This window comes from Euphorbia lathyris, chromosome 5, assembly GCF_963576675.1.
Source record: "Euphorbia lathyris chromosome 5, ddEupLath1.1, whole genome shotgun sequence".
NCBI lineage: Eukaryota > Viridiplantae > Streptophyta > Magnoliopsida > Malpighiales > Euphorbiaceae > Euphorbia > Euphorbia lathyris.
In genome coordinates, this window is record NC_088914.1 from 58,431,578 (window position 1) to 58,447,215 (window position 15,638).

Genomic DNA, 15,638 nt, shown 5'->3' on the forward strand with positions numbered 1-15,638 from the left:
GAAACCGTCGGAAGGAAGCTATGTGTGCAACATTGACGCATGCGTGGATGACCAGAATAAATTCAGCTCCTATGGGTGTCTGCTGAGGGATCATCAGGGTAGATGTTTTGCTGCTAAAATGGGGCACCTTGCGGATGTCACGGATCCCCTGTTGGCAGAGGCAATGGCGGTAAGAGAGGCTCTTACCTGGATTAAGGATTTTAACCTCAGCCATGTGGAGGTCCAATCAGATTGTCTCGTGGTTATTAGTTCCATACATCAGCAAAAACGTCAATTATCTTATTTATCGGATGTAGTGAATGATTGTTGTGATTTTTTAAGAGCCTTGAACTCATGTTCAGTCTCATATGTAAAACGTTCAGCGAATTTAGCAGCTCATAGCTTAGCTAAGGCTGTTACATCTAGATCTGTTCGTGGTGAGTGGGCCTGTCCACCACCGATTATTTTTGACATTCTCGCTTCTGATCTTAATTAATAAAGTTTACCTTATTTCAGGAAAAAAAAAAAAGTTGATTAACCTTATTTATTTAAAAAATAAATAAATATTGTAGAAATTGTTTTTAATACTTTATATTCTAGTCATATTAAAAGAAAAAAAAAAAAAAAAACCTCCACACTCCACGACTTCCATATTGAAAGCCAAGAACCATATGCATGAGAACTGCAACCTCTTTTTTCCTCTTGAGTCTGATATCAAGCAGTTGGTCTCTTTCTTTCTTTTTTTTTTTTTATTAGAAATTATAATTAATGTGTGTTTATGAAGTGGTATGAAATTGCAGAAAATAGAGCTGCACAAAAACAAGTTAGCACACCAATCGAGGCCACCTTCTTCTCTGTGCCTCAAATTTCAGATTCCTCTCTTTCTCTCTCTCTGCTTTTTGACGTTTCTTCTTCTTCTTCTGCTGCTGTCTGTCATGCATCATTCTTGCTCTCTGTCCGTCCAAAAATCTTTTCCCTTTTGCATCACTGATACTGTTCAGTACTCGCTCGCTTTCAATTTTTTCTCGCATTACCATTAATGGCTTCGCTTTTATGATTTCTCAACCACCATTTGCTGTTTAGTGATTCCATCTTCCCTGAAAACAACTATTCCTTTCCTTCTCTGTTTTTTTACCCCTTTTTTTCCTTTCTTCCCCGTGAGATAAAAGCTTAACCATTTTCACTTTATCTTCTATTTCGTTGTTTGGGGTTTCTCTCCATCCTATAATCAGACTTTTCTTCATATGGGTTTAACGTTTCTTGCACAACGCATCTCTAAGTGTTACTGAAAAAGGTTGCTCTTTGGTGCTCTGTTTTAACCCAAAGTTTGGTTTTTTAAGGAAAAAGCATTTTGATTTGTCTGTTGTGTAATTTTGATACTCAAACATGGAGTTCCTCTGAAGAACTTGGTCTTCATATCCACTCTGTAGAATGGGTTCGGCGAACTCGAAAGCAGAGAAAAACGAAGCTCTGCGTCTGTGCAAAGAACGTAGGAGATTCATAAAGCAAGCGATTGATTCAAGGTACAATCTTGCAGCAGCTCATGTCTCTTATATCAACTCACTAAAAAACATCGGCATTGCTCTCCGGAGATTCGCAGAGGCAGAGATTTTAATAGAATCTTCTATATCAACAACCTCAGCTACTGAGCTTGAAAAGAGCCCATCACACTCCTCATACCCCTCTCCTTCTCCCTCTCATCTTGCAGAGATTTCAGACTCACCCTTGAACAATGAAACCCCCATTTTTCCTACTGAAATAAATTTGAGCTATATGAGAGCTGGGGTTGCTGCTAATCCATTGACCGTCAAGATTAATTTGAATAATAGCACTGATGCTTTTGTGGAGGATGAATCATTAGGGTTTTCAATGCCAATGCCGCCGCCACCACCCCCATTTGAGTATGGTGGTTCTTGGGATTATTTTGATCCAAGTGGTAAGTGTGAAAGCTTCAGGTTTTTGAGGGGGAATGAGGTTGATGTGGATTTTGGTGATGTAATTGATGCCAATGGGAAATTGACAAAAGCTGATTTAGATGAAAATAATCATGAAGATGGTGAAGGAATTTTAAGGCCTGGATTAGCACAAAACGGTTCAGAAACAGAAACACAAACAATCTATAGTGATTTTGGCATAGTAAATGTTAGAGAAGCAATAAATAAGCAAAATGAGCAGCCAGGTTCAAAGCTAGAGAAAGCGAAAGATTTGTGTGCAGAGAGAGAAGATCCATCAGAGTTCATTACACATAGAGCTAAGGATTTTCTTTCAAGCATAAAGGATATAGAACATCGTTTTTTTAGAGCTTCTGAGTGTGGAAGAGAGGTTTCAAGGATGATTGAGGCTAACAATATAAGGGTTGGATACTCTGACCCACATGGTAATTTCTTTAGCCTTTCCTTTTATAAACAGCCTCAATATTCTTCCATTGCACATGTTTATTCTTCTTGGTAATAACTCTGATTCTTGCAGTGAGTTCATCCGCGTCAGCATTTCTTGCAGCTCTCAGAGTTTGCTGTCGTGGAAACTCTTCACTTGTTTCTCATGGTAAGCTTTTGTTCATCACAACTCGCATTGTTTCATTAAACTTGTCAATGCTAATCAGGTATAATGCTGTTCAATTGCTAAACTGCTTGTTATTGTACCTAGTGCACATGTTTCAAATGCTTAATAGCACTCATTCATTATATAAAAAAAGTGAAACTTTATGATCTCCTATTTCTTAGGACCCGCGGAGCATGTTACGAAGGTCATTACTTGGAAGCGAACTACATCATCAAGGTCAAATTCGTCGAAAAATCCACTTGCCTCAGCCACAAGAGATGATGTCTCCGACAGTGGTAGCGATTTTGTTGAAGAGTTCTGCATGATTGCTGGAAGCCATTCCTCAACCCTTGATAGGCTGTATGCCTGGGAAAGAAAACTATATGATGAAGTCAAGGTACTTTATAACATCTCGTTACTTGTAACAAATGTAATATGTTGATGTGCCTTCTAAAAGAAAATCGGATACTGGACTTACTACTTGCTTCGCAATGGGAAAATGTCTGTCTATGAATGATAATGTTTACAAGTACTTTTATGAATAAAAAGCATATCCATGTTTAACCAAACATGCATGATCTATATCTGTAGATTTGGTGAACTGACGTATTTAGATTTATTTGAGTCATGCACACACAAATAGAGAAATATTTGATTCCAAAACCTTGGAAATAAACAATTTCATTTTCTTGGTCTTGATTTGTAATTGTTGTATGTGAAAATTTTCAAACACGAGAGAGTATTTTCTTACTTCAGGCTTAGAGAGTAGGTTGAGTTTGCTGAAAAGTCACACTGCTTCAAATTTGATTGACTTTGACATAATCTTATAGCTTGCAACCCAAAATTATTTGTGCTGTCCTCCTGACTTGTTACTGGATTGATGTTGTATAGGCAAGTGAATCTATCAGAAAAGAGTATGATCGGAAATGTGATCAGCTTAGGCACCAATTTGCGAAGGATCATAGTGCCCAAGTGATTGACAAGACTCGGGCATACGTCAAGGATCTGCATTCCCGAATAATAGTGGCCCTTCATTCTGTTGACACAATATCAAAGCGCATTGAGAAGATGAGAGATGAAGAGTTGCAGCCACAAATGCTGGAGTTAATTCAAGGGTAAAATGCTAATCTTGTTTTCTTATTTACCTCAAATAAATTCAAGCCTTAAAGATGCACGTAATCACATTTACAATCTCTAAAGTTTCTGTTTGTGGAACTTAAATCAAAAGTGCAAAAAAGTCTTTTATTAATCAAGCACATTTAGGTTGATATACTTCATTCTCTATATGCTAGAGTAAGCTATTTTACCTTGTAAATTACTTCCTTAGCCCCTCACATCCTTCATTTCTTGTTATTGTCTCGTTTTTCACTTTGTGATTCCAGAACTGCACAATGTTTTATCGAGACCATACACATCGTTCATATGCAATTCATTGTTACTTGAGTATTTATGACTGGTATGCAGGCTGATAAGGATGTGGAAGGCCATGCTTGAATGTCATCATGCTCAGTACATCACCATCTCATTGGCATACCATTCAAGAACCGCATCAGGAACTCTGCAGGGAGACACACGCACGCAGATTATGGCTCAGCTTCTAGAGGAGGTAGAGTGTTTTGGCTTGAGCTTTGCAAACTGGGTTAACAGCCACACGATGTATGTCGAAGCGCTAAATGGGTGGCTTCACCGCTGCATCCTGCTACCACAGGAACGATCCAAGCACAGGAGACCATTCTCCCCTCGCCGAGCCCTTGCACCACCTATTTTTGTTCTTTGTCGTGATTGGTCTGCCGGTCTTAAAGCTTTACCGTCTGAGGAACTTAGTATTGCTATCAAAACCTTCTCATCTGATCTGTGCCGGATGATGGAGCAACAAGCAGATCAATCTCAAAAGAAAGAGGAGAAATTAGAAGAGAATCAGAGCAAAGAGAATGAGAAAAACGAAGAGGCATCTTCAAACCTATGCTTGATACATGGGAGTTTGACAAAAGTTCTTGATAGATTAAATAAATTTTCTGAGGCTTCACTGAAAATGTACGAGGATATCAGACAGAAAAGCGAAACAGCTAGAATAGCATACTTGAGCGGGAGGCCAACTAGATACTAAAGTTGCATTTCTATATGTAATTATCTATCTGTCTTCGATTTTTTTTTTTTTTTTTTTTTTTTTTTTTTTTTTTTTTTTTTTTTTTTTTTTTTGACAGGAGTCTTCCTTTTTGAGAATAGATACTTGTAAATGTCAAAACCATCATGCCATAGAGCTTTTGAGTAGAACTGGATCGGATTGAATTGCAACTTGTAATGTATCCTACAATTGCCGACTTAAGTAGTTGAATATGAAATTCTTATTTGATCTTATAAAGAGATTGTTTCCAATGAAGTTCAAATGGAAGTATTATATAGCGATAAAGAAATGGTATTCTATTTCCATCACTCAAGATTAACAAACTTTCTGTCACACTGCTTATTGAGATTTAAGCATGAACTGTCTTGTCAGTTTGTATTCAATTCATAAATACAAATGTAGTACAATTTAGACCATTATTCGTCCCCTGATTTAGAGTTATAACGAAGGGAAACCCGTAAATGACAAAGTATATACTGATCCACCTTTCAAATGGACTTCCTTGGGTGCTGTTGGCGTTGCTTTCTCTAATACTTAGAATCCAACATACTGAGTGTACTGAGCATAAGCTTCAGACTGCATCGCAATTGGAGCGCGAGTAACATGATCTGGAAGATCGAATGCATCAACAAGTTCCCTGGCTATATTCCTTACTTGGAAGCAAAGGTGTTCTGAGAGCTTGTGGATTGCCTGCACCCAGATGGAGGTCAGATAAAAGAAAATCCTTTCATATATTGAATATATCTTCTTCAACTTTACTATGAGTTCATACCTTAGCTTTATTTGGTGCAACATAGTCAACATTGCGGTATGTTCCTATGTCATTCCAAATCCTATTCAGCGCATAAAGATCACAAACAAGTTTCAAAGCCTGTCTAGAACTTGCGTCAGGACAACTGGAACACGACAGAGGCAGCCAAGTTAGAAACAATTAAGCAATCAATTAGTTAGGGAAAAGCCCAACAAGGTAGAGATTAGTAAGTACTTTTGCACAGATTCAATAAACTTTGCTAGGATAACAGATTCAATATGAGATTCTGCCAGTGTAAGGAGGTGATTCAAGCACCGATTCCAGGCACCAAAGCCGCCAAGAGTTTTAGAGTGCTTGCGCAGTCTAACAACAACACTTTGAAGCAATCGAGATGTCCGGTACTGCAAAAAGAATGTTAAGGTATATTAAATTTAAGCAGATTATTTCACACACGATCAAGAATTTCACACATGAGCTTAATGCAGCACTCACTCTGAAGGCATCCAACTGGAACTTAGGATCTCTCAAGTGTTCTTCACCTTCCCATCGTGCAGTTACAGGATTCGGCTGAGACAGATATGTATTCATGGATTCTTTCAGATAGTTCCATGTAACTGTTAGTGTCCCACCTTGGAACTTCTCCTTGTACTGCTTCAACAGATCAGCTGCTACCTGCATAACAATAATAATAAAAAAAAAATCAGATCTATCCTAGCCAAGGAGAAAAAATATTTCCCTGTGACACGATCCAGGATGTGAAACAATTTTGAACCATCAAGCTAGGATGTGAAAAAACTGGCCTACCTGTTGCAGCAGCACCGTGTTGTCCCCTTCAAATGTCTGAAAAATGTCATGATCATTTCTCAAAGTGCCAAAACGGTTAACAGCAGCATAACCATGGCCTCCACATGATTCCCTGCAGATAGATAATGATTTTGCTGTATATGACGTCACATAGGCCTTGAGGCCAGCTGAAAGTGCATGAACATCTGCTACTAATTGTTCATCATGGGTCTTTTTCATCTCACTATATTGTTGTACCAAATGTGAAGTGGCAAAATGGAATGCATAAGTTGAAGCTAGCATTGGCATGAGTTTATGCTGTTGAGACTGATAATCAAGAATGCTGACTTCAGGCTGCTTGGGAGGGCCAAATTGCTGGCGCAGCAACGAATATCGGATGGCTATAGTTGCAGCAACCTTGAGTACAGCAACTGAAGAATATGCAAGACCAACCCTTCCACCAACAAGCTCCCCTAGTGTGGCAGCAAACCGTTTATTTATGGTTGGAAGGGCACTTGTGTACTTCCCATCCCGAGAAACATCTCCGAACCGATTAAGAAGATTATCCCGTGGTATTCTTACTGCAGTGAATTTTAATGCTCCATTATCTACCCCATTAAGACCAATCTTATGGCCGCAATCATGTATTTCAACTCCTGGAAGTGTCTGGTGTGTCTGCAAATCCCTTATTGGAACAATGAAGGCATGGACACCCATATCAGAAACACCCTTCGAATCGTGAGCAGGCAACATTAGCTTGGCAAAAACAGTGGCAAACTTTCCATGAACTGCAGCATTGCCAATCCACCATTTGATGGCACCATCATTAGGAGTGTCAATTACAAATTCATCTGTTTTTGGATCAAACACTGCAACAGTTTGAATGCCTTGAACATTTGAACCTGTGCAGCAGAAGAGTTGTACAATTCATTAAAATTATGTTGGCTTAATAGGAGAAATATTGTAAAAGGAAAGAATATAAATTATATCAGACACATCAAAATAGACATTTTACTTATTATTCAACCTTCTTATATAGGCAAAAGAATACAAACTTAAATCAAGGAGCAAAAATTGATTAAAACTCTTTCATAAGATTTTAACTAAGCTAAGACTTCTTAATCTAAAATAATTCAAATAAAAAATCCGCATTAATATCTAACAAGCTCCCTCTTAATGCATTTTTTTTTTCTTTTTTACAGTTAACCTTCCAAATTCCATGGATCACATTGATGCACTTTCTCATCACTTTCTACTTATTATTCAGCCTTCTTATATAGGCAAACAATATAAGGTACAAACAAGGAGCAGAAATTAACCGTAATTTTTTCATAAGAATTTAACCAAGCTAAGACTTCTTAATTTAAAATAATTCAAATAAAAATTCTGCATTCATATCTAACAAATTATACATTTAAAAATAACCCAGATTATCAACAAAGGAAAATTAAAATACTTAATTAAGTATAATGATCCATAACAAGTAAAAGAAAATTCCTGTAAAACACAAACAGAAAAGTCCAGATGCAGACAAAGCTCACATACACATGCCAAGTAACGAGAAAAATGGACAGAAATGTGAAAGTCATTAAAAGTAGTAATCATAATCACTTGTAGCCTCTGAAACTAGAGATCTAGAGAACATACGACAAAATACTTAGATGACCTCCAACTTAATTTTTAGGATCTAAAAACTTGTATTTCTCACAGCAAGTTATGTATTTTCCACAAGGATCCTGACCTCCTCAAGACAATGTTGCAGTTTTGACGTGTAACAAGATTTGAACTTTTTTCATGACTTTAAGTTTGGAAAAGAAAATAAAATTGTTTCCTTATTAACAAGTGTCTAAGAACATAGAAGAGCCCATGAAATCAAAATAATAGAAGCCTTGTTGTTGAATGTCATAGAATTGTAAAAAAATGAAGAAACTAGTGCGGTAGAAGAGTTTACCATGATGTAGCTCTGTCATTGCAAAACATCCTGGATAGTCCAAATTGTCAATACCATCAAAGTATTTATCGCTATGCTTTTTAGTTCCCAAATTGATCACTGAACCTCCCCAAAGGCTGAATGAAAAATATTACAAGTTAGTATTCAATTGAGAATATGAAAATTGAATAGTAAGTCTTACTGTCTTCTAAGGCAAGACAGTCCCACAAAAGAACTGATATTTCATCCTATAATTGTTTGAAGGCTTAATACATCAATTGCCCCCTGAACTTGTTCAAAAAGCTTGATTGACCTCCTGAACTTACATTGTCGAACTTACATTGTGTCTCATTATCCAACGTGTCATGATCAAGTCCCTAAATCTATAAAAACGCCATAAAAATGAATAAAATAGAAAGTTAATTTGTTTTAGAGACTTAGAATTACAAATTAGGCTTTTATTTATTAAGTTTTTAATTTTTTTACATATTTGGGCAAATTGAAATTTATACCACTTTAAACAAGTTCAGGGGGGCAAATGGATCACTATAAGCAAGTTTAGGGGGTCAGTAGGTCACTTTAAACAAATCCAAGTATCCAATAGGTTATTTTAAGTAAGTTGAGGGGCTAATGAGACACTTCCTAAGTTTAGGGGGTTAATCAACCTTTTGGGACAAGTTCAGGGGGCTGATGATGTATTAAGCCTTGTTTGAACCTAGAAGCTTAGAATTTAGATGAACAAAAAGGAAAGCATTATCCGAGAATGCTGCAGATCAAGAAACTTTTTAAGCTCGTTAGCTGATTTAGAACTAGAAGACAGCATTTATCTTCGAGTTTACAATTGAAAAGTTTCAGCCTACAATGATAACTTAAATATGATACTGTCAAAAACATACAAACAATGCATGATCAATAACTTTTTAGGGGAAAAAAACCCCCCTTATATGCACATCTACAAAGCAAAACAGATCATGATTTCTTACAAAGCAAAACAAGAACCAAATTTCTAAACATTTGACTGGCACTGAAAATTCTCAAGGCACAAGAAGTGAACATAATTGCATGATATTGTCAACTACAAGATCTTGCCTATCCATGACACGGTTAAGAGGATCAAGGTGCCAGACTACAAACTGCATGATTTAATGAATTTGTCTTGATAGCTTTAAGTCTGTAGTGATTTCTTACAAAGCAAAACAAATCAGCTAACCAGGTTAGAAAGTTTCTTGATCTGGAGCATTCTCGGACAATGCTTTCCGTTTTGTTCATCTAAATTCTAAGCTTCTAGGTTCAAACAATTATAGGATGGAAAAATCAGTTTTTTTTTTTGTGGGATTGTCTTACCTTAGGAGACAGTAAGACTTCCTATATGGTAGAAAGCAACCCAATGTTAAAAGCTAAGAAAATTGATCAACCCCATAAAGTCTAGAAGAACCAAGAGCACATCAGTAGAAAAAAAAAATGCAGCATATTTAAACCCTCGTAAGACCACCTATAGAACAATAAATCCTGCCAATTTCAAACATATAAAACTCAACTTTGCGATCAAGAATCTGGACTGAACTAACCCAAAAAATAACCAATAGCAGGAGCATAGCTGAAAATTGAACAAAAGCTAAATAGAATTGACACCTATATCTAAATCGGGCAGGATACGGTGAGTATACGAAGTAAGAAGATTGACCTATACTGGACTCCCATCTTGATACCAAGCGACATATCGATACTCCCAACAGCCTCGAGTATTGCAAAATACTTAGCAGGGTCATCTACCACATATTTGAAAGGCCTAATTCCAGCCTCTCTTACAAGACCCAATAGCTGCCTCCAGCAGAGCTCCCTATGCTCATCTTTGGATATTTCTAATGGGGTTTGCAATTCGGGCCTCGAGTTATAGTAGTTCATCACTTTTTCTTGTATCTCTCTGTGTTCACCTCTCATGTAGAAAGATAGTTTTTGGGTATTTACATCCAACTTTGATCTGGCACAACTCATCATCCCCAGCTGCTGGGACTCATCGGACAGACAGCCCGAAATTGGGTTGAGGTGCAAAGATAGCCGTTGAATACGGCGAGTAGCAATTGGGGTTTCATTCTCGGTTTTCTGATTTGGGTTTTCCGGTCGCATTTTAGGAAAAAAGGATCGACGTTTCTTACTTTTCGATCGAAGAAAGAGCAGGACGATGAAATTGGCAAAGTCTATTGGGTACAAGTTACAACAGCGGACAAACTGTATTACAAACTGTTCGTCGGTGGAGCTTCCTTGAAAGAAAAGGGAATTATAAAAAATGAAAAACTGAGGTGGAGCTTCCTGAGGCTGGCACGTGGTAATAAAATGAACGGAAGTTTTCGGATTTATTGCACACCTACCTCGATAGGGATTTTAGTTTGGATTATACATTGAAAGTTAACTGACTTTAACAATAAGGATCGAAAGCTCCACGTCAGAAATCATCACCTTATCCTTTGACCTAGGGACGTGCACTCTTTGATTTTATCCCCACAAAGAACAAATTAGAAATGTACTACTAATTTAAGTTTCTTAAAATCTTAAAATTAATATTAAAATTATCCTAATCTAACAATCCAACACTACTAACTGCTACTCTCTTTATTCCCTTTATATAAATCATTCTATTAAATTAATAGTTTTTTCTTCAAATTATTTTAAGATTTAAAAAATTTTAATTTAATTTTTTTATTCAAATATTAAACTTTTTATTTTGATACATGTATTTATTAATATTTCAATTTCTGTTTTCCTTTCCTGTTTCTACCCAAAAAAAATTAACATTTCAATTTCTACCAAAAAAAAATTAATATTTCAACATTTATTCATCTATAATGACATGAAAGAATTTTTTTTAATTTGATTTATATAAAAAAAATAGAAAAAGTATTATATTAAAAAAAATATTTGTTTTATCATAGTCGTAGTAATTACTAAGCTTTTCATGTATTTATTTATTTATTTACATATATTTATATATTAAAAAATAAGGATTGTCTGTTTTAACTTTTCGGAACAATGTTTCACTTCAAACCATAAAAAAATATGGCACTTTATTAGCGTAATACAATAATTTTTAAATTTTTTTAATAAAAATAGTAGCACTTTGAAGCTTTTCGCAAGCAAAAAAAAAAACTCATTTTTTTGAACTTTTTATGAATACTTATTTGTATTTATTGTGATATTGATAAAATTGTCCTTTTTATTTCCATAAAACATTTTTTTAAGGTTTTTTTTTAATTTTTTTTAACATTATTCTCATTTCTATAATATTATTATGGAAAAAACAAAGTTTTACTTTATTCAATAATTTTTATTTTTGTTATTTAGATTATCTTATTAATTTATGTGGTACAATTTTTATTTTTATAATTTATTTATTGATTATTTAAAATATTTATATTAAACATTTTATATATTTTTTTAAATGAAAACATTTTATATATTAACAATAACAACTAATCACAATTTTACTAAACATTAATAATTAATCAACTAATAACAAAAAATGGTGAAGCTCTTAGCCTAGTGGTTGAAAGCATACCTATAACTAGGAAAGTCATGGGTTTGAATCACATCCGAGTGGAGGAGTGATTTTTCTTTCTTTTTTAATGTAAGCTATTGTGCGCAATTTAATATATTACTCGTATGTTGTTTGTCTAGTTCCATTATCCTTTACATTTGAATTTATTTTCAACCTATAGAATTTTTAGATTTTTTTATAGAAAATATGATATTATTGAACAGCATCCACCAAAAACAATTACACATATCACATCTCGAGCAACCTTCTCCCTATCCCTTACCACAACCCAGAAACACAAAATATGCAAAGCTCTTACTTAGACCAATTATCCGTTTAAATATACAAATCAAATTATAAACATATAAATAAATAAATCAACTATAAATTTAATATGCTTAAAAAAAACCTTGAATTTAATAAATTAAATCATGCATTGTCTTAATATTTTACGAATTTAAGAAAATCATACATAAATTTAACAAATAAATCCAAAATTTGAACACTAACACTTTTAATGAACTATTTCTTATAAGCCTTTATTATCCCTATTTTAGATTGAGGATTCCACTTTTTCATGATAAAATATTGAGAAAATTACAAAAATGGATCAAATGGGGTCCATTTACATATTTAACCCATTTATTCAACCTACTACAAATTTAGACTGATTTTGTGTGACTTTCCCATAATATCCCTAACCTTCCCACTTCCCCTTACGCGAACGTTCTCTCCCCTCTTCTCTTTGGGTGCACGAAACGGTTGTTGGCTCCTCTATTAATGATTCCAAGACTTTTGATCTTCCTATCTTCCTTTAAATTGCACGAAATCTGCACCATTTCTCCAAATCACAATGTATTTCTCTTTTTCCTCTCTTCATCTCTTGATTTTGCAAATTCCTAATCCTAGAAAACGAAGTCATGGTTCTTCATTTTCTTGTTCCTCCTTGTTACTATGTTTCTTTCTTCTTGTTACCATCAAAGAAATGGTTATTCTACGTTATTTCCATCATTTTTCCCGGTTTATCATATTGTTATTGTCGCGTTTAAGGGTGAAAGGCACGAAAAATGTAAGTATCTGCTGTTTTTTTTTGCGTTTTTCCATAAATACACTTCGCGTAGTCGATGATTTCGCGAAGATCTGCGAAGAGAAAGAGCCTGAAACGTGACGATCTACTTCGCAAATCGATTAGTTCGCGAAGTCTGCGAGTAGAAAAGTTCATGATTTCACTCGCAGACTTCGCGAAAGCATCGATATGCGACGTAAATAGTCACGTTTCAGACCACGCATACCTTGCAAAAACATCGATTAGCGAAGTAAAATCATCTCTTTCCCTGCACATTTACATTCGCATGCTTCGCTAATCCTTATTTCGCGAAGCCAATATCGTCTTTTTCCCTGCCTAACACGATTAATTTTTCCTGAATTACATAACATCCCTTTCTAGAAGGCGGCGTCCTTGGATGCAGGGGAGATGACTTTCCTTCCTGTATAGGGAGAAATTTCCCTCAAGATTTGCACATTCACTTTGAAATGATTGGTTAGGAGAGATTGTGCCAATCTTGGTGTGCATCATGGGACACGTCCATCCCAAAAGTTCTGGACTTCTTGTAAAGAGAGAAATTTCCGTCCAGATTAGTCAGATTCATTTTGAAGTGATTTGTTAGGAGTTTATTGTGGCAATCTTGTTGTAAATTTTGATAATGTTATGATTTTAATGTTGTTATTGTGGCAATCTTGTTGTAAATTTTGATAATGTTATGATTTTAATATTAGAATCTGTTGTTGTTTAGCATTTTTTTTTTTGTTATATACCACTTCGCGAATTAGCTTCAAAACACATCCAGGCTTTGCATATGCTAATTAAACTCATCAAGTAAACCAAACATTAGCTTCGCAGGCTTCGCATATGATCGAATCTGCGAAGTCAGACGGGAGGGAGACAGACGTGCGTAAATATTGAGGATATTATGGGAAAGTCACACAAAAATAGTCTAGATATGTAGTAGGTTGAGTAAATGAATTAAATATGTAAATGAGCTTCCCATTTGACCTAGTTTTGTAATTTACCCTAAAATATTTAGTTATTAAAATAAACCTTCGTCATCCGCAAGTAATAAACTAATGAAAAAAAAACAATGTATTTTATTTTTTGTTATGTTATATAAAGAGATTTGAAGTAGTACTATATAAATTTACATGCAATAATATAATTCAATTTGACTCTATTTTCTTATATACTTTTTTATACTTATTTTTTTTAATTATGAGTTATTATTAATACATATATTTTTTTTAATGAAATTTTTAGATAAGAATAAACTTGGATAATTTATGGTAGAATTTACAATTTATTAATAAAACTAAATTTTAACTGGATAGACAATCCAACTTGTTCCCTAAGAGGGACTGCCCATCGTGGCACTACTCTCTACTCAGGTGTGGTGATGAAGACCGGGGGCTCCCCCCTCCTGGATTTATCCAAATGGCTGTTTTTTTTTTTTTTTTTTTTGTCAACATCTTTATGTTTATTTGAGACAGATTTATATTTTAACACCATGTTTGGTATTCTATTGGGATATGGATAGGGATAGGGACAAAGGTTGGGATAGGAATAGGGATATGGATAAAGATAAATGATTGGGATAAAGATAAAAATATGATAATCGAGAATTATCATTCAATGTTTGGTATGTGGGATAGAAATTGGGATAAAATAATACATTTTACTATTTTAACTTTATTTAAACTACATAACATTAATTTGAGGGATAAGATTGATTTTTCCATCTTATTAAAATCGTAGAAGCTTATCCCACCTTTTTATGTCACCCCTCCTGGGTATAAGATTTGAGGGATAAGAGGTTTATCTCCCATCCGTCTCACTCTTTTATCTCCCAAACAAACACGGGATAACTTATCTCGTATTTTTATCCCTATCTCATCTCTAATATCCCTTCAAACAAACACGCCGTAAAAGTATTAATGAAACAGGGGTTAACGATAAATTTCTATTTGAAAAGTTTGTATGAATTGTTCTTTTTTTTATGATTCAAAAAGTTCGTAGATTAAAACTTAATAAGATTCAATGAAAGTTAATCTTGTTCTAAATCTTCGTAAGGTACCTTTAATAAGGCTTTCCAAATAAGAAAATGATAAATGAGATCCTGAAAGATGTTGTTTGTGGCTGAATTTTGGAATGATCTAATCTAAAACAATTAAAGAAAGAAAAAGCGGCAAACAGAAGCAAATTATACGCAGAAAGTAGAGATTTGGAGCGAACTGACCTGTACTGAACTCCGAGTTTGATCGCAAACGATATATCAACACTTCCAACAGCTTCACCAATGGCGAAATACTTAGAAGGATCATCTGAAACATATTTAAAAGGCCTAATTCCAGCCTCTCTCACCAATCCCCAAAGCTGCTTCCAGCACAGATCTCTATGCTCATCTTTCGATATTTCCACCGGAGTTACTAATTCCGGCCTTGATTTAAAGTATTCTATCACTTTCTCTTGTAAATCCCTGTGTTTTCCTTTAATATACAACGCCAATTTCTCTGTTTTCACTTCCAATTTCTCCTTCCCTCTGCACCTCGTCATCCATACCTGCTGCGACTCCTTATACAGCGGCTGCAGGTGCAGTGACAGTCTTTCAATGCGCCGATCAACTCTCTGTTTTTCATCCTCGGCCGTCGGATTTCTGTTTTCTGATTGCATTTTTTTGTGATTCAGATGAAGAATTTTACTGAGTACAGTAGTTTAAATAAGAAATACAGTGCACCGTTGAAAATTTATTCCTCTGATCTTAAATACAAGTAAATTAGAGTTGGTTTGAAGGGTTACCTGTCAAAACAGATATTTTTTAGGGTGTTCAAGGCAGATGTTGACATTGCATGGATTGGAAATGTTTTTCTATTTACAAGAAATATATATTTTATTACTGTTTTGTGCTTTTTATATTTTTTATAGGTTTTTTTTTTTTTTGAAACATAT

General features: G+C 34.9%; 2 protein-coding genes across 4 annotated transcripts; one reads left to right on the plus strand and one right to left on the minus strand.

Moving 5' to 3' along the window:
• The first annotated feature begins 709 nt into the window (after positions 1-709).
• On the plus strand, positions 710-4,834 carry LOC136231173 (protein ALTERED PHOSPHATE STARVATION RESPONSE 1). The gene is made up of 5 exons (XM_066020478.1): positions 710-2,356; positions 2,449-2,523; positions 2,703-2,917; positions 3,412-3,635; positions 3,985-4,834. Exons 1-5 carry the CDS (start codon positions 1,411-1,413, stop codon positions 4,625-4,627), a joined length of 2,103 nt encoding a protein of 700 aa, XP_065876550.1. The 5' UTR covers positions 710-1,410; the 3' UTR covers positions 4,628-4,834.
• Positions 4,835-4,896: 62 nt separating this feature from the next.
• On the minus strand, positions 4,897-15,399 carry LOC136231175 (acyl-coenzyme A oxidase 2, peroxisomal). 3 transcript variants are annotated; one of them, XM_066020480.1, is made up of 7 exons: positions 14,929-15,399; positions 8,131-8,246; positions 6,201-7,081; positions 5,889-6,068; positions 5,631-5,797; positions 5,418-5,541; positions 4,897-5,335 (listed from the first exon to the last, which is right to left on the minus strand). In XM_066020480.1, exons 1-7 carry the CDS (start codon positions 15,360-15,362, stop codon positions 5,180-5,182), a joined length of 2,058 nt encoding a protein of 685 aa, XP_065876552.1. In that variant the 5' UTR covers positions 15,363-15,399; the 3' UTR covers positions 4,897-5,179. The 3 variants fall into 3 exon arrangements, with proteins under 3 accessions (XP_065876552.1, XP_065876551.1, XP_065876553.1); XM_066020479.1 differs by lacking the exon at positions 14,929-15,399 and adding an exon at positions 9,794-10,455; XM_066020481.1 differs by lacking the exon at positions 14,929-15,399 and adding an exon at positions 9,742-10,026.
• Between the last annotated feature and the right edge of the window lie 239 nt (positions 15,400-15,638).